Source organism: Psammomys obesus, unplaced genomic scaffold (assembly GCF_907164565.1).
Source record: "Psammomys obesus unplaced genomic scaffold, mPsaObe1.curated_primary_1811, whole genome shotgun sequence".
In the NCBI taxonomy this organism is placed as follows: Eukaryota; Metazoa; Chordata; class Mammalia; order Rodentia; family Muridae; genus Psammomys; species Psammomys obesus.
In genome coordinates this window covers 15,949,977-15,974,848 of record NW_026596091.1, presented here as the reverse complement: position 1 = coordinate 15,974,848, position 24,872 = coordinate 15,949,977, and the positions used below count along the sequence as shown (strand labels likewise).

General features: G+C 37.1%; 1 protein-coding gene across 5 annotated transcripts in view; it reads right to left on the bottom strand.

Moving 5' to 3' along the window:
• The window catches only part of Atp2b1 (ATPase plasma membrane Ca2+ transporting 1), a 113,529-nt gene that overhangs the window by 3,768 nt on the left and 84,889 nt on the right, over positions 1-24,872 (bottom strand). For 3 of the 5 annotated variants that reach the window (XM_055627999.1, XM_055627997.1, XM_055627998.1), the window contains 11 exons: positions 22,926-23,168; positions 20,973-21,214; positions 18,962-19,199; positions 11,888-12,067; positions 11,163-11,250; positions 10,721-10,827; positions 6,808-6,999; positions 6,377-6,590; positions 5,761-5,972; positions 4,481-4,588; positions 2,618-2,800 (listed from right to left, as the gene is read on the bottom strand). In XM_055627999.1, the coding sequence (XP_055483974.1) occupies positions 2,618-2,800; positions 4,481-4,588; positions 5,761-5,972; positions 6,377-6,590; positions 6,808-6,999; positions 10,721-10,827; positions 11,163-11,250; positions 11,888-12,067; positions 18,962-19,199; positions 20,973-21,214; positions 22,926-23,168 (2,007 nt within the window). Of the gene's footprint in view, positions 1-2,092; positions 2,247-2,617; positions 2,801-4,480; positions 4,589-5,760; positions 5,973-6,376; positions 6,591-6,807; positions 7,000-10,720; positions 10,828-11,162; positions 11,251-11,887; positions 12,068-18,961; positions 19,200-20,972; positions 21,215-22,925; positions 23,169-24,872 lie in introns of all 5 variants that reach the window. The other 2 variants (XM_055628000.1, XM_055628001.1) reach the window with 2 other exon arrangements.

Sequence of the window (24,872 nt, the reverse complement as noted above, 5' to 3'; positions counted from 1 at the left end):
AGCAAATAAGCTGAATGCCACAATGAACTCACATCTGCCCCACTACTTCCTTAATTAGAAATTAAAAATAAAGACAAAGCCAAATACAAATCTATAAAATGCTACTGAACAGCTATAAATATTTGAGTATATGCCATTTTCTACAAAAAGTGTTAGTGTTTTTTTTTTTTTTTTTTTTATATAAGAGATTATAACTTAATCACTACAGTTCTTTGGAAAGAACAGATTCTAAACACAAACACACCCTTTGGGACTCTGAAAAATTCTTCAAGGAAAAAGACATGAGACTTCAGTTTTCTTTCTAGTAACTACTTAGACTTATATGGCCTTGGGTGTCTGCTATACACAGAAAACAAGGTTTAAAAACAAGCATAAAAATGCCATTGTATTCCCAACAGTAGGGCTCAGTAAACCAGTGTCATCCAAAAAAAATTTTTTTTAAAGATAAAATCAACTCATCTGAGCATTCACATCAGTTAAAATATGAATATTTTTATAATATAGAAGTGTTAACTTTGTTTTAATTCTAATAATTTTAAGAAAGAAGGCACCATTTACTCATCAAGTTGAGAACTGACACCGACATTCTGGAAGCAAACAGTCATCACTAAAATCAACAGCAAAATGATTAAGAAACTTATTCAAATAGGCATCTGAATATGCACAGTTAGGGTTACGTGCCCCTTCAAACTACCCTGTCTTTCTTCTGTTTGTCTTCTCCGATTCACTGACCCCACTTGTAATCTGTGTTAGTCTAACCAGTGGTTTTCACACTGTGGGTCATAACCTCTTTTGAGTGTGCACAAATATGTGTGTGTGTATCTCACATATCAGATATCCCAAATATCATATATTTACATTATGATTCATAACAGTAGCAAAATTACAGTTACAAAGAAGCAACAAAAATAATTTTAGGATGAGGATCACCACACCATGAGGAACTGTACTAATGGGTAGCAGCATTATGAAGGTTGAGAACCACTGCTCTAGACTGGCTTGGCCCTTTACACAGAATATACAGTGGTGTAGAAGACAGATGTAAATGAGTTTCACTGTCGTGCCTACTAGAGGGTGAGGCACTGTAGTCAAATGGAATTCCTCAACTGTAAACCAGATGTAATACGGCCCCTAACCTCATGGGGTTGCTATGGAATTGGTGCAGTGCTAACACACACAGTTCCAGGACCTCTCAGACCTCAATGTGCACATGACCCAACTGGGGATCATAGGTGAAGGCAGCCTCTGAGGTCCCAGACAGCCTGCATTTCCAACAACTTTGTAACTGATGCCAAGAAGCTGGCCACACACGCACAAAGCCAAATGCATCCTGTCCATGTATCTTATGACTTTATTACGTTATTCTATAATTCCACTTTATTCATGCATTTTTATTTTAACTCGACAGACCAACGGCAGTGAATACACTGCCAATTTTGTTTGTAACAGCAGACTCTTAGCTATGATGCATCCTTAAGCTAAACTGATTGTACAAAAGGGAAAAGCCCAAGAAACCAACCAAATATAAAGAACATAAAAGCTTATTCAAGGGCACACAGAACAAGGCAAACATATTTCAAGTAGGAAGGCAAGCAGCTGGCTATATACACAAGAGCTTTACTTCATGCTACTAACTTACTTTCTAAATAGGACAATATACAAGTTGAAACGTCAAATTTATTCCTTAGCATCATAAATGTAATTTTACAGTTCTGTTAGCTCAGTTGAAAATCACATGCTTCTGGTAACCATGCAGTATGAACATGTTTAAAGGCATATACTCAAAAATTTATAGTAGTTTCATAAATGCTGAGCTACAGTTCTACTCCCCATATGAACTCTAACAGTTAGCATAGAGACAAGCTCCCAGATTTTATGTCTGATCTTTGGTTGTAATTGATCCACCTCTTATCTAACCCTCTAAGAAATAAAACAACAACAATGGCAACACTTGAGGTCTCAATCCACTTTACAAAAAGAAAGCTTTATGAAAAGCCTGAACAATGAACTTAAACATTAAGGAGAAAATGAGAAACGTTAGGTGTGTGAAGTAGGAAATGTTAATTTCATGCACTTAGGAACACACACTCACACCCCACAGGAGTAGAAGCAGTAGAAGAGGAAAACACTACATGTGTAGGGGTAGAAATATTTGTTACATCATGATGCTGGCTGGCGATGGAGGGTTGTCGCCTTAGAGCCCCCTGAATGGAACTTCCACTCTGGAAAGCATTCACTACATCCATCTGCAAGGAATCAGAGATTGTGACAGCTTGCTCAGCAAGAGAGAGAGAACAAGAGAAAGGACCGTTCCATCTACCAACATTTAAAACGTAAAGAAAAAGGCACTTTCACAGAGCAGATAAATAGGCAAGAGTAGCATTTTGAGATGAAAGGGGAAAATAAAAGCTAGGGAAAAAAGCTTAGGGCATATAAGAGACATTCTTTCATAATCAGTTAAATGTTTCACTCAGTTCAGCCATCAGTAGTATTTTTCAAAAGGATAAACTTGTGGGTTGGGAAGGCTAGAAAGGCAGTTAAAAAGCACAGGCGGACCTCTTCCCAGGTAAAAATCCTTATTCCCATCGGCTTTCCTACCTCTCTACCAGACCCATACCTGTGTCTGAATTCTGTTCAGGCCTCTAAACCACAAGATCTGGCCACGCCGCAACTCCCTTTCAGCATGATCAATCTCTTCAACATCCTCTGCTAACTCTTCCTCAGGTATTTCTTCCTTTTGTGTTCCATGACCAGCTTCTTTTAGGAATTTTAAACGGCTAGTTGGAATTGTTGAAATAAGCTATAATACAGGGGAAAGAACTTAAGGTATTAAAAACTGCAGGACTATCCACCTATTTTTACCAATGAAGCAATGAGAGCTTGGTGACCAGACTTTCCCAGAACAAAAATTATCCAGTAATACAGAAGAATATACAGTTATACAGAAGGACAAACTGTTTTCTGAATAGGAATCAACCTAATAGTTCTCATATTTTAAACATTAATGACAGTAGATTGTACAAACATGTTTTACTGTGGATATGTATATAAAATTTCTACATGAACTCCTATTATTTCAAATAAAATGAAATGGCTTACTAGATGCAAAACAAGCTTGTAATTCATTATTGCTATAAAAACTCAACAATTAAAAACATCAGAATTTAGAAAACCATTAGTTATACTAACATAGTTCAGTTAACTATTTTTGAAAAACTTAGCTATTTAAAATCTAATCAACACTGATCAATAATAGTAATACATAGCAAGAAATGCCTTCAGAAACAAAGAATATCAGAAACATCAATAATACATATTAACGTTTGAGTGTTAACAGGCAGTACCTATGGAGTAGAGTTTACCAAGGGGAAATCAAGATGCTTTCAGACATAGAACAGCCTGGAGAACTTCTACTCCTGCCATCAGAGTTCACAGAGGTAAAACAGGCTCAAATACGTGAAGCAACTTGCTCATGGAATGGTTAAGATTCCAAGCCTTCCAGGCACCAAAGCCAGGACTTTTTTCTTTTTCTTTTTTTTAAGCATCACACACTTAAAATCAATAGACAATATCAACATAGGTCTGCTGCTGGCTTGTGTGTGCAGCACTGAGTTTCTTCTTCTTGAAATTAGGCAGATTTTTAGATTGTAGGCTGTGCTCTGCCTAACAGAGAACATTACGAAATAATTAGAATGGTAATCAAAAAAGAAATGTGGACCAACTAGGGATCATGGAGAAAGAGATTTTTAAGATAATAAAAAACACTTTGAACCCAACAGCACAATTAAGAAAAAGATAACGAAGACTGAGCTAAATAAAACCCGAGTTTGGTTTGATCTGCAGACCAGCACTGGATGTGCTCACACAAGTTACATATGGTCACACCCGACGCTTTGAGCATGGCCATGTCAGCACGGATTCTCCAGGACTAGTCTGATGCTAGCAACAACAGCCTGAAGGTGAACACTGCGTTTGGCATGCGACTGCAAGTGAGACGACTATCAGTAGTGCTGAGGACACTATTATTTTCCTGGCATTTTCATTTATAGACACACTGTTACAAGATACTTTATGCCTTAAAATGCTATTTGGTGGCTGTTTTTTCCAGATACCATTTTTTATCCAACTATTTGCTAAATAAGGCTCAAATTTTCTCCTGGGCTTTTAAACATATTAACTTATATAGTAAAATAATGGAAGTATGTGGTAAAGATACAGATGTTGATATCCTAACCAGTCATATATGTGCCATGCTTGTAACTGCAGCAATGTTTCAAATCTTAGCGGTGAGCAAAAGACCAACAAGCACAATAAAGAGCAACCATCTAGTCAAGCTGCTGAGAAAGAAGAAATCATTCCTGTGTTACTTAGAATTCCTTTTTGTGACTCAAGTGGTAACTAGAGTAAGTAACAGAAATGGTTGGGAAGTTTTTTACAAAAAAATTACATTAGGTTTTAACAAAAATAGTGAGATTTTTACCTGGCCCCAGAGTAAGGTCCCCATTCCCAGGAATATTGACCACAGCCACTGTTCTATTGAAAGTTCTGAGCAGCTGAAAGGTTTCCCACCAAACTGCACAATTATTATCTGGAGGAATAATCAAGAGTAAATTTATTTAAATTACAACCTAAATAAAGTAAAAATCTCTAGCACAAATTTTAAATATATATAGTAAATTACGTGTACTAAAAATAAAAGTCTCACGACCAAAAGAATACCTGTAATATTCTTTCCTATATTATCCCAAATAACCATATCCTTTGGTATGCTTGAATAGTTTATGCCTTTCATGAAAGTTATAATTATGTGTTTTCTGGGAAGTACATGTTATGGAGATGAGGACAGGATATACCACTTGTTTTCTCTTATAAATAGCAGTCACTCCTAGTTTACATTAAGATGTTAAGCCAACTATGCATTCTCTGAAACAGAAGAAAAGCAACCTGGCAAAGCTCTGTCAGTCTGTTCAACAGTCAGACTGAAGTCCAATGACACACATACATAAAATTCATATTGTGATTCCTTCTTGATTCAGTACACCTAGGAATAGTATTAAGCAACAAAATAGTCACTTCTGTCTGAGTTTCACAATTATAAGTAGCTGTCAAATACTGAAATTAAAACAAGCAATTACGGTACTTAATAGTATAGTTACCATTTTTATATTTTAAAAAGCATTATAAATTTCATTCTTTGCAATTATTTGTTGATTTTGTTGTTTTTTTTAATGTCAAGAATATTTGTATATTTGTCCAGATAGGGTAGTCACTGGTTTGCTAGGAACCTAGCATTCAGTTCCATTATAACTGATTTGATAATCAGGTCTTGATTTTCATAAAAGAACGAAACTGAAATTGTTCTCTTGTAAATCAAGAAAACATGGAATGGAAAAATAAATGTTCAGTATTTCCAGACGTTTTAAAATTAAAATACCTGTTGTGTGTGCGTAATGAGATGTGAAAAGAAAACATTAAAACACTGACAGAAAACTGGTAATTCCGTGACTGGCTGGTTTGATCTCATTAAAGTAATTCTTTATGGTTAAAAAGAAATAAAGCTATTTGCTAAGACAACTATGGAATTAACTTCTGAGGAAGCTATATACCTTCAGAATATACTTTAGAGCAGCATGAAGCTGGGAAGATGTCCAAAGTCAATGTACAGAAGCTCCCCTCCCAGCCAATAATGTGCAGAACAAAGTACCTGTTTACTGACCATGTCACGTACTCAAATCTAAGCTACCCCTTCCATTTACTCACCTGTACCACAAAGGTGCCTAAAACAATCGTGCAGAAGATGGCATTATTAAAGATTCCTTCAAACACATTTCTTTCACCATGAATTTTCCGGGCGTTTATTTCATTGAAAAGCTGCATCAGCACAAAGGTATTGAAAACAATAGTGTAGTGTTCTGAGGGGGGCGCGTGCAGAGGGGCATTCCTTCCACTGTCGATATCAAAAAACTTCTCTCCTGAAATGAAGTCACCGTTTTGTAGTTATCATTGAAATAACATGTTTCAACAAAGTTCATAAAAACAACAAAGCTTGGCCAGTTTCTGATCTGGAATGACCGCAAAGCAAGAGCTCAAATGGACCCTGGGATTATCTGGTGCAGCCCCGAACCCTATGGAGACACATCAGGATCACAGATGTAAGAGTCCGATAAAAGCCTCTTTATTTCCGCCACTGTCTCATTCTCATCGTCCTCCCCAGACTGACTAGGCACCATGGAAAGTGACTGAAAATGTAAGGTACATGGTGGAGTCAGGGGCAGAACTTATGCTTCTGAAAATTCCGTCACACTCTAGCATACTGAGTGACATCAGTGTGCAACAGAAACAGTTCAACTGAGACTTGATCGTGTTGAGCTCTTACCAGCAAACAAGAGTGTGAACACCACTACAAGCTGATAGAACGCATGGCCCAAGATGTTCTTCATCATTGTGCGTGAGATGAGAGGCTTATTTCTACCATAAGGCTTCCGAAGCAGGAGCGACTCGGTGGGTGGTTCTGTTGCCAGGGCGAGGGAAGCCAGCGTGTCCATGATCAGGTTCACCCACAGCATCTGTACTGCCTTAAGTGGCGAGTCCTAGAAAAGACAGGCTTCCTAATAGACATTCACAACTGTTCAGAGAGGCCGCGACTTGGGAAGCCTTTAGGATTACAAAGACTTAATGGACAAAACAGATTACATTTTATGTTAATTAGCCTACAATATAAAGCTTCATCATATTTAAATAATTAAGGACTTTAAAAAGGTAGAGCATATAATTTTTGCTTTAAAGTAAATATTAACAGTCACCTACTTGAGTAATACAAGCGCCCGTGAAAGCAACAATCACTGCCACTACATTAACAGTTAGCTGGAACTGAAGGAATTTTGAGATGCTGTCATAGACATTTCGTCCCCACATAACTGCTTTAACAATGCTTGTAAAGTTGTCATCTGTGAGTATAATATCAGATGCTTCTTTAGCCACATCAGTTCCAGCAATGCCCTGTTAAAAAAGTCTGTGAATTAGACTACATGTTTAAAATATAACTTAACATATACAAATGTGTACCACTAATACTTAATAATAAAAATAATTATATTTATGCTAAAAGAAGATAATACTGTAGTTTTAAGATGCCAGTGAGAAAGACATTCAGGCTTAGTAGACATCATACATAAAGAAATGAAGCATGAAAAGCAAAATGCAAATAGTGTTGCAAATAAAGGGATACCTCTTCCAAGAAAATACTAACAGAAGTTGGGAGGGGGACATGTTGGAGGGAAAGGAGAAGTAGGAGGGGTGAAATGGAGGAGGTAAATATGATCACTACATATTGTACATATATACATATGAATTCTCAAGTTTCAAATATATTTTTAAAAATTTGAAAATACTAAGTGATTAAATGTGAGGGAAAGAAGCATTTGCAAAAACAAAAACCTGTAGGGACTGGAAGCAGATGATGAATGTTAAACAACTCAGAAGACTGAAGGAATCTGAAGCTATAAGCCATCAGTAGGAAAGTGACTTATTCCCTCATTATTCAATTCCTATAAGGCTTAGGCCCTGCAGTTTCAGGGAACACTTAGAAACAAACACGAAATGAGACGCGCTCTTGAAGACCTGAAGACACTGAGGAAGCAATGAGAAGCCTCTGATTAGTAATAGCCTCAACAGCAGAATGGTACATCAACAGACGGTGGGTTATTAACAACAAGCTAACCGTACCTAGAAACATCATGGATAATTTTCATACTCTGATGCTAAACTAAAGATGGATTCAGTACCTATGACCCTGTATCATTTAAAACAGGCAGAAGCAACAAGCTCCAGAGGTCACAGGTAGCCCCTGCTTCTTATACTGCACAGAACAGTATTTACTTGTGTTTAGTCATGTATCTATGACTTAGATGCCTCTCTGTACATGGTCTACAGGTTAATACAAGTACAAGACGCTCAGAGCTCTTTCTCAAATTCATACAAGCAGGCAAACTGTCACTTCAATTCCATGGCCAGATTAAAGCAGGTTAAGAGGTGTGGAAGAGGAATCTCTCCAGTCAAACTGGTAAGCTCACCAACAACCTCTGAGTTACTGCGAAGAGAATCTGAGAATGAGTGTGTGCCAAGTACATTAGAAATTATAGAAAAAAAAATAACTTAAAAAAGATAATTTGTAGGAAATACAAAAAGTTGTACAAAAGGGAACAATAATTGTAGATCGGATGGAATGGAGCTGACAGTCACAATAAGGCCTAGATATTGATCTAACCAAAATGATGACATACACTGGAAGAATGGTGGGATAGAGATGGACATGTACATGGAGCAAAGGCAGTGCTGTGCCTGTACTCCTGTTATCTATGTAATTGTTGAGTCCTTATCTTCCTTGAGGAAGAGCCAGTAGTCAACACTTTGTATGCTGATAAAGCACTGGAACCCTATGGTTTACATGCGTGTGTGTGGGGGTGGCAGGCGGCTAAAATAGTCAATTTTCCTTTTGAGAGTCAAAAAATAAGGCAAAAGAAATGGCATGTGGTAGGAACATTTGATACCCAACTTTAAAAATGCTACACACACACACACACACACACACACACACACACACACACGCTGTATGGATTAGTAGAAAAGCTGAAATAGAGCTTTATTCAAAATACTCATTTACAAGCATTTTTTTTTTTTTTAAGTCTCTAGGTCATCACCTTAGTTTTAGGTTACATTATGAAGGCAAATCTCTTCATATCTTTGTTCAAATCTTTATAGACTTAATATTTAGTTATAAAAGGCTAGTCAGAATCCAAAGAAAACTCAATTCTACAGACAAGGATTTTGGGAACTTTGGATGAAAATAGAGTCAACGGTTTTTAATGCATTCCTCAGTGTAACTACCTGCACACATGTACCTAAAATGGTTCATGCTTTATCGGAAGTCAAGTTTAGCAAAAATGGTTCCAAGTCCAAGGCACCTTCTCCTTACCACCAAGCACTTACTCCTTTGCTTCTTAAGTTAATTTAGTTTTTTGAATCTAATTTAGTTTTAAATTATTTAAAACCCTACACACAAACCCTACTGCCAACAAAGCCTATGTATTGCAAGTTTTTGTTTGTGTTGGTTGGTTTTGCTAACAATTATTTAGGACCCACAGGATGTGTCTTATGCCCAAGTTTTGAGGAAAAGAACAATTCGTTCTATGGAACTAGTTTTGTCACCCTGGTTCACCTTCAGGGTCACTGAAGTAGTAAGAATCTGCTAAATGCTGATGTGCAGCAATTGCTGATAGTAATGCTCCTGAAGGGAATGATGTTGCTTGTTGAAAGCACAGGCAGCACCTTCAAGTAATCCTCAGTGCACTTTGGGAAATCTTCCCAAGTTTCAACATTTCATGTCAATACAGCTGTTTAGGTGTAGGGTAAGATGGGGAGAGAGGCTTATTTTTCCTTGAGAGAAATTTCCTTTTACCATCTCTCTTAATTAAATCCTAACACCATTGAGTTTTCTCTATCCCCATTTTAGCAACAAAATACTCGAGGACGATTATGCAAGTAGACCCTGGTACACAGAAAGATCCTCACACTTAAAACCCTTAGTGTTAGACTGTGTTTCAGAATTCAGTGTCTCTCATACTTTAGGATAAGGAGACAAACTTAGCATCCCATAAAACACATTAATACTTCTACAATGGCCATGAATTGTCACATTTAGTGGAACAAATGACTATTCAGAACAAATTTTTGCAGTCCAACGTAAAATTTTCCAGTCCCATGTAAAAAAACAAAAGGACTGGGCTGAATATTAAATAAAAATATTCAGATTTTCCAACTTTTTCTTTTTTGGTTAAGTTTTGGATTTGGTAATTAGGGTTATGGGCTATTCTCTAAAAGTAAAATTAAAAAGTAAAGAAAACACTTTAACTGAGGATTTTGGGGAAAAACAAGCAGTCCCCACCCCTAAAAGCCACTCTATTGTAATGTGGACTCTAGATTGAAAAAAAAATGTAGGGTATCAAAGTCGAAGGACAAACTCTGGAGGGTAAAGGGCTAGTGGTGGGGGTGGGAGGGAGTAAGAGAGGGTGATGGCTGTGTGGATTATGAGCAGAGTACATTACATACATGTACAGGGATGCCATAATGAAGCACATTACTTTGTACCTCTATATAAAATGACATTTAAGTATTCTTTAAAAGCTGTTAGGTCACCATTGTTATAAGTTTGTTTACAAAGGTTTTTTTTTTTAAAGTTTTATTTATTTATTTAGTCATGTATTATGTATACAGTATTCTGTCTGCATGTACATCTGCAGGCCAGAAGAGAGCACCATATCTCATTGTAGATGGCTGTGAGCCACCATGTGGTTGCTGGGAATTGAACTCAGGACCTCTGGAAGAGCAGCCAGTGCTTTTAACCTCTGAGCCATCTCTCCAGCCCCTACAAAGGTGGTTTTAAGATTCAGGTAAGTTAACCAATGTTTAAGTATTTCCCAGATACAAAGCAAATGTACATTGTTACAGCTGTCCAAAGGAAATCATCTTGTAGCCAGACTTCACAGTATCAACTAAAGCTAGCATATGAAATAATTAGATTTCTAAACTCACTTAGGCTTATCCATTATCTCTTAAACTAATTTTGAGGAACATTGTTTAAAATCAATATTAATTTTGACAACAAACAAACATGCAGACAACCCAGCTAGCAAACTATAGAAAAATTTGAGTAAGTTCCTACCATTGCAAATCCAACATCTGCTTTCTTTAGTGCAGGACCATCATTTGTACCGTCACCAGTTACAGCCACAACTTGGCGTTGCTCTGAGACAGTGCTGTCAATTATACCTTAAATAGAAGTAAATATTAGTGCTATCAAAATCCTTTAGAATGAATAAAGTGATTCTGAAGGATAACCTGATTAGTTTGTCTTACAGAGTCAAAGTTAAAAAATACATAAAAGTTAAACAAATATAAAAATGTAAACTGTTTAGCTATGGGGCAAAGATTAATTCTAGAAACTCAGGCTGCTTGGAAGGGAGTAATATCCTGTGGTAATCACTGAAGATGAACACAATTTGCTCAATATTTCATAAGAAACTGTACCTACATTTTAATAAAAAATGCTATTTGTGATACAATTTAATATTCAGGATTTGTCTTCAGGAAGCAGGTGTACTCACCTTTAACCAGTGTATGTTTGTCGGTGGGAGATGATCTTGCAAGTACTCGAAGCTTTGGCCAAATCTTGTCTATCCTCTCTTGTTCAATCTATAAATTTTTATAAAAGTTAAAATGTGTCAAAATTAGTCTTAATTCCAAATTAGATAGAATTAGATAGAATTCCAAATTAGATAGCTGCCATGTTTACCAGTGGTTCTTTACTCATGGTCCAAAGAGTAATAGAAGTTCCTATGAACTTGCCAGAATTGCAAATTCTTGGGCTTGCCCTCAGGCCAAATCTGTATGTTAACAAACTGCCTTGCTGGTTGTAATTCATGGACAAGTTTGAAAACCAGTGCTATCTATACCTTAAGAGGTCAAATTTGAAAAAATCCCCCCAATGTCTATGAAAATGAACTTCCTTAGCATGAGAATTCTGAGAATAAAGGGTCTCCTCACATCTACTCCCATCAGTTTTTCCAGCCCACTTGTTACTCTCGTAGGACTGCACTTATGAAAGTAGTCTACACATACAGTAACTCCTTTAATACAGCACTCTCGCAAGACACAGCCCTTTCAGTACCACTGTTCTTATCTCCCAGAACGCAAGACTTTTGTGCTTCTGAACAGCATTACTGATGCATGGTCCTTAACAAAGGATGCATATTCAATATGTACTGGCTGAGGAAATTACTAACACACTAAGAATATCAAGTTAGAACTTAAAAAAAAAAGAAATCCTTACCTCTCCTTTTTCATTTCGTATTCTTCGGTTAAAATCTTTACCTTCTAAGCAAAGGAAATCTTCCCCAGGGTGTAAAATACCACATTTGGTAGCAATAGCCCGAGCAGTATTAATATTATCACCTGTGACCATGCGCACAGTGATTCCAGCCCTCTGACATTTCTTTATCGCCTCTGGTACCTAGTTTACACAGAAAAAATGTTTATTAGGATAGAAAATTACTATTTCAGAGAAAAACATCTCATTGAACATACATGACTTCACAGACCCACAACTGACAACTCTATTTCAAGATGTCCAAAATCTTTAATCACTGGCACTAATAACGTCTTTTCTATTATTGCCAGTCATTTTTAGCTGCAATCCTTACTTTGTATACTAACTTCTCAATGCTTTTTATGGCCTCTTTCCCTCTGGAAACCACCAGGCAATTTTTAAGTGGTATTTTTCAACCATTCTATTTTACTGCCCAGAGGTCACCTGAGTAAAATGTTTAGTTACAGATGGCCCACTTTTACATCCCTTTCTCCTAATACAGTGGTTCTCAACCTGTGGGTTATAACCTTCTTGGGGGGGAATCACATATCAGATATTCTACATATATTTACATTATGATTCACAACAGTGGCAAAATTACAGCTATGAATTAGCAACAAAAATAATTTTATGGTTGGGGGGGTCACCACAGCCTGAGGAACTGTACTGAAGAGTTGTAGCGTTAGAAAGGTTGAGAATGAAGGTCCTAATCCACCTTTAATCTACTTCAAAACCATTTTTGAGCTAATGACTTTAAAATCCACACCCTTCCTTCTTACACTGAGAGTTGTACTGAAGGTTCTGTCTATGAAGTGGGCATCACACTCTGGTATACCATGCTTTCTAAACCTTATTATGTATCAGAACCTAGACGTCAACCCCAATTCCTTTTCCATTTCTCCACCTTGCCTCCAGAAGGCCCAATAAGTCAACATATTTTATCTCAAATTTCTACTGAGTCAGTTCTATTCCTGGAGTTTACTGGAGCAACAGCTTTTAATTATCCCTGTTTCTATGTCATTTATTTTTTAAAGCATCTGATACAAATTCTGATAGGATTTTTAACATAGCAATTCATGTTAAAAATACAGTGGTCCCTCAGCGGTTACAAAGCACAGAGCTCTCAGTTCTGAGCAGTAATAGATGGCTTCAGTAACCCAAAAGCAGAAAGACACACTTAGTATATACTCATTTATAAGTGGGTATTAGCCATATAATACAGGATAAGCACACTAAAATTTATAGGACTAAAGAAGCTAAACGACAAGGAAGACCCTAGGGAAGATGCTTAATCCTCATTCTGAAGGGCAAACAGGATAGATATTGGAAGTGGGAGAATATAGGGAACAGGATAGCAGCCTTCCACAGGCATCCTCTGAAAGACTCTACCCATCAGGGTACTGAAGCAGATACTGAGACTCATAGCCAAACTTTGGGCAGAATGCAGAGAAGAAGGGGGAGATAGAAAGACTCAGAGAGGACAGGAGTTCCACAAGGAGACCAACAGAGCCAAAAAACCTGGGCTCAGGGGGTCCTGCAGAAACTGATGAATCAACCAAGAACTACCCTTGGGGAGGACCTAGAACCCCTGCTCAGATGTAGCCCATGGCAGCTCAGTCTCCTGGTGGGTTCCCTAGTAAGGGGAGCAGGGGCTGTCTCTGACATGGACTCAGTGGCCAGCTCTTTGATCACCTTCCCCTGGTAAGGTGGCCTAACTAGGCCACAGAGAAAGAGGATCAAGGCAGTCCTGATGAGACCTGAGAGGCTAGGGTCAGATACTAGGGGAAGGGCACAAGGGAGGAAGAGAGAGGAAGGGTGGGACCAGAAGGAGATGAGGGAGAGCTGGGATACAAAGTGAATAAATTGTAATAAATAATAATAAATTGAAAAAAATAGATGGCCTCAAAATAGTTTAATAGATATACTAAAACTTTACTACACACAGACTGTGTGCTTCTGCTACAGCAGTTTTCTCAGAAAATCCTTCCCTGTTCTTTTAGCCAAAAAATACATACAAATCCTACTAGAGCACAGGGTACAGATTCAAAAGGCTTTAGGGCCATGCAGACAGCAACAATGAGGAAAGGACACTAGTAATGACACATCCAAAAAATAAGATGGAAGAAAATAACAACAACAACAATAATAATAATATTAAAGTGTTACTCAGTTCTTGCCTGATTTGATTTTCATGGCAGAATGAGGAGATCCTAATGTCAACACAATTATGATTTCAAGAGAAAGGAGAAACTATTATTTGCAATAATCTCTTAACGCTCAACATTTCACATACGTGCATACAGAGGAGGAAGTGTTAAATTAGTCGTGCAAACTGTGTGCTTGTAACTTCTATTTCAGGTCCAGTTTAAAATGTAACTTCTCAGGAGCGCCACTGAACTAGCTAGACAAACTTGGCCTTCATCTTAGTAAATATCTCTCTACTCTTGGTTACCCCATCATAGTACAGATATTTGTTTAGCTACGTCCTCTGCAAGTCAATCCTTTTCTCAAGGCAGGACCTTTACTTTATCTCTGAGTTACCAATGTAATTTCTTTCATTAAATAACCAGAACTTAGTTAAGTACTGTGCTACTGAATTAAATGTGTCTGGAGAAATAGTTACTACAGGGATGCTTTTTAAGGATGGCACAAATAGCAGCATATTGGATAGTCTTAGAACACATAGTTACAAACAAGTTAAATATGTATCTACTAAGTTTAAAGGTTCACACTGTTATTTTTCTTCCACTTTGCCAACTTATTTATCTGTATCATTGGAGGGAGACCTTCTCCACATTCACTGTAGCTAATATTTACTGGGTACCAGGGTACCATATGAAGTTCTAGTGATGCAATAGTTGAGTTCAAGGAATAACATTGATTGAGTTACTTATTTTTTTAATCAACATGATGCATAAAATATTGGCTAGTTGTTTAAATATAATGTACTTCTTGGTATCTCATACAAGCTTAAGATGTATTTCACCCCAAACACCTAAGTAATCGCTGACTGGAAACTTACGTAGGATCATTTAGATGGAAGAACGACAGTGAGAAGACACTTGTTTAGAACTATGTAGCAGCAGCATTTAGAAAGGTAGAGTGGATGTTGGTTACCACAACTTGGGGGTTTAAGCAGTGGAGGGTGTAGCGAGATGTAAGCCAGTCAATGTTACTTATGATCAGCTAAAACTAATATATTCTTTTAAAGTTCTAGGTAGGTAAATATAGATACAAACAGTGGACAAGTGACTGTCCAGCACCACAGGATGCAAGAAGGGATGAACAGAAGATGGGTACTAATGATTATGGCGTTTCTGTCTCAGGTGATGAATGCCTATTCCATGCCTGACTGTACTGACATCTGCACAACTATCAATACGCAAAGGAAGAACCACTAGACTGTACTTTAAATTTGGAGAATTGTATGATACAGAAATTTTATCTTACTATGATTAATAATGACAAAAAATGTTTATTTCCTGCTCACTAAACAGAAAATATTTCTAACTTGCAAGTCATACATTGCCTCCATTTTTACAAGTAAGGTACTAAAGCATGTCTTGTTCAAGTTTGCAGGCAGCTGCAGGAAAACTAGATTTGCTCCATCAAGATTCTCAATTCAGAACTGCACAGGCCAGACGTCAGAGAAGCTGGCTCATACTTCCTCATCCTATCTCTCCCATACACTCATCTTATGTTGTGAAGAAAGAAATACTAATGTTTTAAAGCAGTTGTTCTCCACCTGTGAGTTGCACCCCTTTGAGGGGGGTTGAACAACCCTTTCACTGTTTTGCCTAAGACCATCAGAAAACACAGATATTTACATTATGACTCATAACAGTAGCAAATTTGTAGTTGTACAGTATCAATAGAAATAACTTTATGGTTGGGGTCACCATAACATGAGAAATTGTATTAGAGTGATACAGCATTAGGAAGGTTGAAAAACCACTGTTTTAAAGAGAAAGAAGGCTCTCTACCAACTAAAATACCAAGAATATAATGGACTTAAAGTTTCTCCAATAAACAAAGTTACACGTATCCTCTAACCTTAGATAAGATTTAAGCTTCAAGTCAATATATAGAATTTTGAGTGGCTTTCCTATGATCAAAGGTTGGCAAACACCATTGACTTGGATGAGCTCACAAAACTGCAAAACCCAAAAATGAATTTATCTTGATCTTGCAAACCACTGTTTTGTTTTACTCTTTCTGACATGGTAATATTCTCTACCACTCAACAGGTTATGCAAGCTAGAGAGACTGGCTCACTTCCTCTGTAAGGCTTCTAATGGGCTCTCAGCCTGTTTCTTTGGCTATGTTTCCCCAAGGTCTTTTTGTCTCTTAAATAATTTCTCCAGCCTAGACTATCTTGTGGCTTCTAGGTCCAAGTGCTCATTTGACACACATAAGTTGTCTCATACACCTCAACTGGGTCAAAACCAGCATACTCAAACCTAGCATATTCACCCCTATTAGTCTACCTCTGAAGTCATCTTTCATCCTCCCTGTCACAACTGTAGTCCAAGTATTGCTGTTACAAAAGTCTCACTGGTTTTCTGCTTCTATTTGTCTCCTCCTACTCTTCAAAATGGTATTTTAGCATATAAATAATGTTATAATAATTAAATTTTAGGAAAAAAAAAGTCAGAGGACTTCCAGTCTAGTTAGGCCATGGATGATCTTACTTCCTGACTCTGTACACTAGCACCATACTGGCTTCCTCTCTATCTTTAAAATAGTTCAATATTGTTTTCTCACCTGCAGTCCCCTGCACTTGGTTGTCAACTTGACTACATCTGGAATTTACTAAAACCCAAGTGACTAGATACACCTGTGAGATTTTTTCTTAATTTATATATATAACATTATATATTATGTTAATATATATAATATATAACATTATAATATATATATAACATTTAAACAATTTTTGTTCTGGATCTTCTCAGGTGAGAAGACCCACCTTTAATCTGGGTCACACCTTCTGCTGCAGCCTTTCTAAAGGAAACAGAAGAAGGAAGCTTGTTTGCTCTCTTTGCTTGCTTACTCCCCCTCCTAAGTCTATTCCTTCACTGGCATTAGGAGCCTACTTCTTTAAGAGTCTGGCATGTACTGAAGACCAGCTAAGATGTTCAGCCTCGTTGACTGAAAAACTACTGAATTCTTGGACCTTCCGTTGATAGACAGCAATTGTTGAACTAGACAGACCACAGCCTGTAAGCCAGTCTAATAAATCTCTTCTATATAGATATAGATTTCTTCTGTAAGTTCCATTTGTGTAGAAAACCATGACTAATACAGCCTGGAATGTTCTTCTTGTCACTATTTATATGCCTGGCTCATAGTAAGCCACCATATTTCATTTCAGTTCAAATTCTTAATATGGTCTTCCTCAATTACCTTATTTTATTACCCTGTGCATATCCTTTACAACCCTTAGGCTCTTCTAAGAGTCTCATTTAACATCACATTTCCATTTCCATAAGGTCTGGGACAGCCGCATCCTTCACAAGTTCTTTCGTTCCCAGTGGCACACTGTCAGCCATCTATTCTTGTACCTATTTGGGTGTGGCCTTCTCACGTGCACACTGTCCAGGTGTCTATCCTTGTATAACCTAGGGGTTTTCTTCCAGAATATAAATTCTCTTGACAATTTTGCTCTCTGAAGTCAGTATTTCCTGTTTTCAGACAGTTGCTCAATATTACGGGTTGAATATATTACATGATAAAAATCACTGAAGAAAAGTAGTCTTTGTATTGTTCCTTCTTTGCTTGGATGTACTTATTGTGTTCCCAAAGCTCCCTGCCCTACCTTCTTTAGCTCATATCCCCTGAGTTTTAAAAACTCAAAGAAAAGTAATCAAGCTTTAGGAAGTCTTATTTGAGCCTTGCAGAGTGGGATTATAGCTTAGTGGTCTTTTTAACTTTTGTTTTGGAGTTAGAACTGGGGTCTGAACAACATGCTATGTCTATTGTCTAAAGTTCCACCACACATCTCATTTTTTTTTTCCTTTGTCAAATCAGAGTAATCAATACTCCAATCACTGGGTGAGCACTAAATGAAGTTATATGTGAAATACTCTTGCATTTCAGAGAAGACATAATAAGAAGATGTTCTTGCTTTAGATTAGGTTGATACATCATGGCCTGATTATACAACACTCTCTGTATACAACTGGCAATGGATTAACAACAAATATTCTGTCCACCGTCACCCAAGACACTGACTTTTTTCGAAATCAGGGACCAGATTTCTAAACTCTTTCTGTCTCTAGTACCTAAAGCAGTGCCTGGGATATGCTTCAAAAGCAAAAAGCTAGAAAGCAAACAAAAATTTCTATCAATTAAAAAAGGCAAAGCCTACCGCTTCCTACTAGCAGATATGATAGATGATTATAAGTTAAAAATTCAGTTTTCCAGGGCTAGAGAAATGGCTCAGAGGTTAAGAACAAGAGGACCTGGGTTCAATTCACTGCACCCACATGGCAGCTTACAACTTCAGTTCCAGGAATCCGACACACTCACAGACACACATCTAGACAAAACACCAATGTACGTAAAATAAAAATAAATAGATCTTAAAAAAAAAAAACAACAACTATTTTCCAATTGTACTAGTCAGACCTCAAGAACATAACAGATACACAGTGGTTTTTGTACTGAGAAAAACTGAGACATTTCAGTCTTCACTGAATGCTCCACTGGATGATCCTGGTCTGGAGAACGAAACTTAACCACTTAATGGCATTCATTATTAAGTTAAACATCAACTGAAAATATATACAGGTAAGGAACTGTGCTAGGCTGTGGTGTTATAAACTCACAGTATACCAGGGAAGCTGCCCAACTAAATAGCTTCAAGGGTAATGTATGCTAACTATTTTATAATTGTTACATTATTGTTTCATTCATCTTTGATTCACAGCGTGAAGATCACCCACAGCAGAAGCTCTACTAGAAGACGGATTATGGTTAACGCCTAGATTCACACAGCATGAGAATCTGCACATGCAGAATGGAACGTTTCACCACCTCAGGCCTCACAGGATCTTCAATCCCCACAACAGCAATGCAAGTAAGGCCGGTGACGATATCATTCTCGTTATCCCAGTCTGGTTCTGGTTCTCCTGCTGGGAAATCTCTGAATGCTAGACATATGGTTCTCAGGCCTTCTGATGCCATTGGCTCAATCACAGTTTTCACAATGTCATCTCGGTCCCTGGGTCTGAATACTTTCGCCTCACCATTAGCACTTAAGATTTTGAAACACCTACAAGGAAACATTGAATCCAAACAGCAGTAATTAACAAAAGTAAGGGTTAATACCACTTACATGAAGGGCAAGGGAGAAATCACAGGGTCTGATTCCTGGAAATTAGAGAATCTTACATATTGTATTCTAGAGAGTTGTTTACTCTCCCTTTTACAAAACAGTTCTCATCTATTTGACTCTTATCTGTGGTTCTTGACCCGTTACCACAGATAGTCTCTAAATTTTCTCTTTTGGATATAATATTTTTAAAACATTTTCACAAAAATTCACAAGTGGCAACATAAAATATTTTTTCCTTTTAAATAAACAGGATAACTTCAATCAACCCCTTACCTGTGAGGTTATTTTATCACCTATATTGTCTTAACCGCAAAAGAAAAAAGAATCTTTTTGTTGAAACAACAAAGTAGGCATTCTATAGGAGATTACGTCAAAATAGTTTATTTTTTTAGTAAAACTAACCCCAAGCTTCCCCTAGTAGATAGTGAAGTCATATCTTTCTATCCTTGTCTCTTGGGGATGAACGTTTATGTAGATCCACAAAGGTGTCTGTTAAATCCACACCTTCTGTTCTAACTGTAGTTTTCTAAGGCTTCCCATCAGCACTGAAGTATTCTCCCATAAACTTTAGCCTTAGTGCACAGCACTGAATGCCGATTGCATGCCATGCAGTTGGCATCAACATTACCGCAAGTGCTTTTGATACCTCTAAAAATTTGATCTAAACACTTGCTTCTTCAGCCTTCCCCCCAAACTACTATCTCCTAAGCTCCACATTTCTCTCCTCCCAAAGGTAGTTAATATGCTTATTCCTTTGTATTCCATGATACTTCCTTCCCACGGCTCTCATCAGTTTGTGGTATTGGTCAGGCCTTTCATCCCAGCTCACCTTAGTTCCTGATTCAAGAATTATTTTCAGTCACAGCTTTTTTGTTTCTGTCTTTTTTTAAACAAAAACAACCCCCCCCACAAGGTTTCACTATATAGTCTGGCCTGGTGTCTACCCTGTAATTCCTTTGACTCTCAAATGCTGAAATTATATGCATGCATCACACCTAGTATTTCAGTGACAGAGTTTCAATGAACAATGCTTCAATGGCATTACCTGGTTTATTAATTCTTACCTGCTCAGTCTCTAAGTAGAATGTAAACATTACTACAAATTACTATCTACTTACTACCAGAAAACCCCTATGAAATAAATTTCCACACTTTGTTTTACTTCACTTAAGGTGGTATTGGCTGCCACTCTACTTTTCTAATGGAGGAGAACGCAAAGCAAGGAGAAAAAATTCTGCTCAGATTTCAAAGCTAATTATTTGCAAGGAAAGAGTCATGGTCTTTGATTCAAACAATCTCTCCTTTGCCATGATCTGCCACCAAGAAAGTCAGTGATACAACATGTTTCTAACCTGTCACACTGAAATCACATAACTAAGTGTGATGTGGATGAGAAAAAGCTGTTTGCAGACTTGGTCTCACAACACTACTACTTCCTGCTAAACTATAAAGGATGCTTTCCAAAATCACCAATGTTTACCCTATTTAAATTACTGCACTAAATGTAATAGGCTTATTTTCCCTAGAGCAAAATATTGGGAAATAAGGCAGAGTACAAGAAGCAGAACATGGTAGGAAAATCTCTGGATACCAGAGAGCATGCTACAAAGCTCAGTGATACTATTCAAACACATGATGCTCATAAAGCTACAACACAGAGATAATCCATATTCAACAGTCAGCTCATTCATCTGAGCACTTTATGCTTACTTTTTCAGCATTATCTCAGATGCACCCTTGCTGAAGATCCGGTAACTTCCATCTGAATTTTTTAGGACTGTGCTCATGGATTTCCTAACAGAATTGAAGGTATAGACTTTGTACAATGCTTCTTCTGGTATTTCATTTCTAACATCTTGATAATCCCGCTTTAAGTCCAAGAGCAATCCCAACAAGGCACATTCTGTTTTATTACCCACATGACGAGGTAATCCACCCTCTTTTTCTGGTGGCTGTAAGAAAATAAGGATTAGATGCTAGCATTATTTTACTTCCCCATTAAAAATTTAACTTAAAATATAAAACAGATTATAGCATTCTGAAACAAAATGATGTAGAAAATGTCTTCTAATATGAGAACTTCAAAGGACACAGATAAGGTAGAAAGGATTATGGGGAAGGGTGATATGGGTTCCACTTTAGCCCATCTAACTGCTAGTCCAGTGAACTTCTGTCAAGCTTTCCAACTGCTATGGTGGTGCCTTCAGTAGTTATTTTTTTTTTTAATTTAATTTTATTTTTTTCTTATCAGTTACATTTTATTAACTCTGTATCCCAGCTGTGTCCCGCTCCCTCATTCCCTCCCAATCCCCCCTCCCTCCCTCATCTCCACCGTGCCCCTTTCCAAGTCCACTGATTGGGGAGGTCCTCCTCCCCATTCATCCGATCCTGTTTTATCGGGTATCTTCAGGACCGGATGCGAAACCCTCCTCTGTGGCCTAACAGGACTGCTCCTCCCTTGGCCTTCTGTAGTTATAAACAAAAGTACTTCTAACCTTATCATCAAATGACATTAAGATGCATATATCTTATATAGTTGATTCCTCATATTCAGTAGGACTTAATTTTATTTCCATTTTCTCTTCTCATTTTTATTTGTTTATTTTTATGCTAAGTAAGTAAAATAAAGTCCTAATTTACAGTCAGTTAAAGCTCAGACTTTTTGATAGTAAATGGCAAGACTAGGCCTAGAACCAGAATCTCCTACCTTTCTAATCTACCCACCTATGTTTTCTTAAGATTTATTTATTATTTATACAATGTTCTGCCTGCACATATGCCTGCTGGACAGAAGCGGGCACTAGATCTCATTATAGACGGTTGTGAGCCACCAGGTGGTTGCTGGGAATTCAACTAAGGATCTCTGGAAGAACAGCCAGTTCTTTTAACCTCTGAGCCACCTCTCCAGCCCAACCCACACATTTTCATTAAGTAACTTGCAATATAATTTTTGCTCTCAGATTTAATAAATCACTAGATAACAAAAAAGTTAAACATGCATACTATACTTTCTGTTAAAATAAAATCTTAGAGTTTACAAAGTTGAAAATAGCTTTATAAAATTCTCACAGAAATCTATGATTACTTTATGAGCCTTCAAAATGTATAAAGACAACTTTATGGGTAGGAACTACTGAGAAACAAAACAGCAGAACAGCCCATGTAACACATGCTGCCGACAGCAGCTCTAAGGCTATCTAAATTGACACTAGATATTCTACTGTAGGACTGCTAGGTCTTTCACAAAATGAACATAGACACAATCATCTAGAATAGTGTGAATGTAGAGCCTAATAAATACAAAGCCCTTTGCTCTATACCCACCCCTGCGATAAAATTAAGAATGTGGCCTGGTGTTCTGACTGTAAGTCTTCAAAGTTTCTGAATACCAGAAACTGAAAAAGAAAAAAAAAAAAAAGTATCAATGTGGGCTAGGAGATGGCTTAGGTGTTATGGCACTTGCATACACCTACAAATCTAAGTTTGATTCCTGGAACACACGTAAACTTAGGAGAACCACTTCTACAAAGTTATCCTCTGACCATACAGGTGTTCCTTGGCATTCATGTCCACACACAAACACAATAATAACAAACAAGTAAACAGGTATTACAATAATCATAAGTAGCATATTTTCATGCATATAAATTTAAAAAAACTTACCAATATTTTTGATGTATAAGCACAATTCACAGAAATTCCTGTTACTAGATAGGACAAAATATTTGGTGGAATAGCTTCTGGTTCAGGAATCTTTTTATAATGCTTTTCATTTATGTAAGCTTGAACGACTGTCATTCTGTTCATTGTCAGTGTTCCCGTTTTATCTGAACAAATAGCTGTAGCATTCCCCATGGTTTCACAAGCATCCAAGTGCCTCACTAGGTTATTATCCTTCATCATTTTCTACAGTGACAAAAAAAATAAAACAAGACCACAACCCAAGACAGTTAAGCTACACAGAAAGACAATCACCTCATTACATCAAAAAGATAAAACCATCAAATGACACAAACATAGTTTAAAAAGTATCAGCTTAACACCAGAATGATTTTAGAACATGTGAACTATTTAAATTGGTCAAAGAGAATACTACCACCATTTAGTGGTCTCAACCATGTTACTGATGAATTAAATAAGCTGGCAGAGGTCTCAGCATCTATATTTTGGTGCCACATACCTCTGATATGCTTAGTGAAGTGTCTTACTTTCATGACAATCTTACTGTAGGTATGGTGGTAATTATAGTAATGCATGATAAAAGGATTAATTTTCATTAAATAGAAAATAAGAAGACTCCTGATCAATTTCCAACAGAAACATAGCTTTTAGTAAGACATATGAAAAATGTGTGAGTATGTAGCTGTTTTGGTGCTTGTTGTTTCTCTCCACTTTTACAGGCCGAGTTAACATTCAAAGACATGACTGAATCATTTTCATCTAATCTAAATGCTGGAAATTTTCATCCTTAGGATCAAAGTGTATGTCACTTAGGATGGGTTCAAAGATGCCAAGAGTCTTAACAACACTTGCAAAAGTGTTAAATTAAAACTACACAGACACAGATACACATACATGTACACACACACATGAATTCATTAGTGAAGCCCCCCCACCCATAACTAATTCACAAAAGAAGAAAATAAAAGTCTAGTTTTTAAACAAACATGGAAAAGAGAAATATATACTTCCCAATTTACTAATGATCTAAATATGAGAAACTAAAAGAATGAAATTTGAAGTAAAGGAAATATGTTCAATTTCACAAAACACTTGACAGGATATATAAAGACCACACCACAGTGAAAGGAACACATGCTGACTACATTAGGGCCAAACAGACATTTAATGCAAGCTTAAAAGACACAAATCAACTTATCTATATCTTCTTGACCAACTGAAAAATTAACATCACTAAAGACTACAAAATAATTTTGAAAAATGAATAGTTGGCTTGTCTAGAAAAATCTGTTTATATTCCAGTTATTTCTAATCACTTTAAAGCATTAAAAAGTTCAAATGGATAGTTAAAATGTGTACTGTAAGCACCTTAATATATTAAAATTTTTAAATTACAAAATGTGTGTTAAGTGTCTGAAAAGAAAATAAAGAGTGTGGACTGGCAAGGTGGCTCAGTGGGTGAAAGTTGCTTGCCACCAGGCCTGGTGACATTAGTTAGATTTCTGGGTGCTACAAAGAGGAAGGAAAGAATCTGCTCCTGCAAGTTGTCCTCTGACTTACATACACACATCTTGTGACACACAAGCATGCAGGGTCAATAAATTAAAAAAAAAAAAAATTAAACAGTAAGGAAAAGACATTCTTATGACTGGCCATTTTGTAAAACATTTGGAATACTGAAGGAAAGATGTCAGTAAGGAAGCTATGGTTGGTTAGACTTCTCACTGTTACAAGTGTCACTTAAGCAGAAGAAATGCTAACTCTTCACAAGGTACAAGAGCAGCATTCTTACATGAAGTGTAACCTGCACAACCATTATGAAAGACAAATCCTAGATGGAACATTTAGAAACTAGCAGCAAAGGCTGGACTAGAGGGAGAGTGAGGTGGGGCAGATGAGCACTGACAGGTACCTGAGCAAAGACCAGAA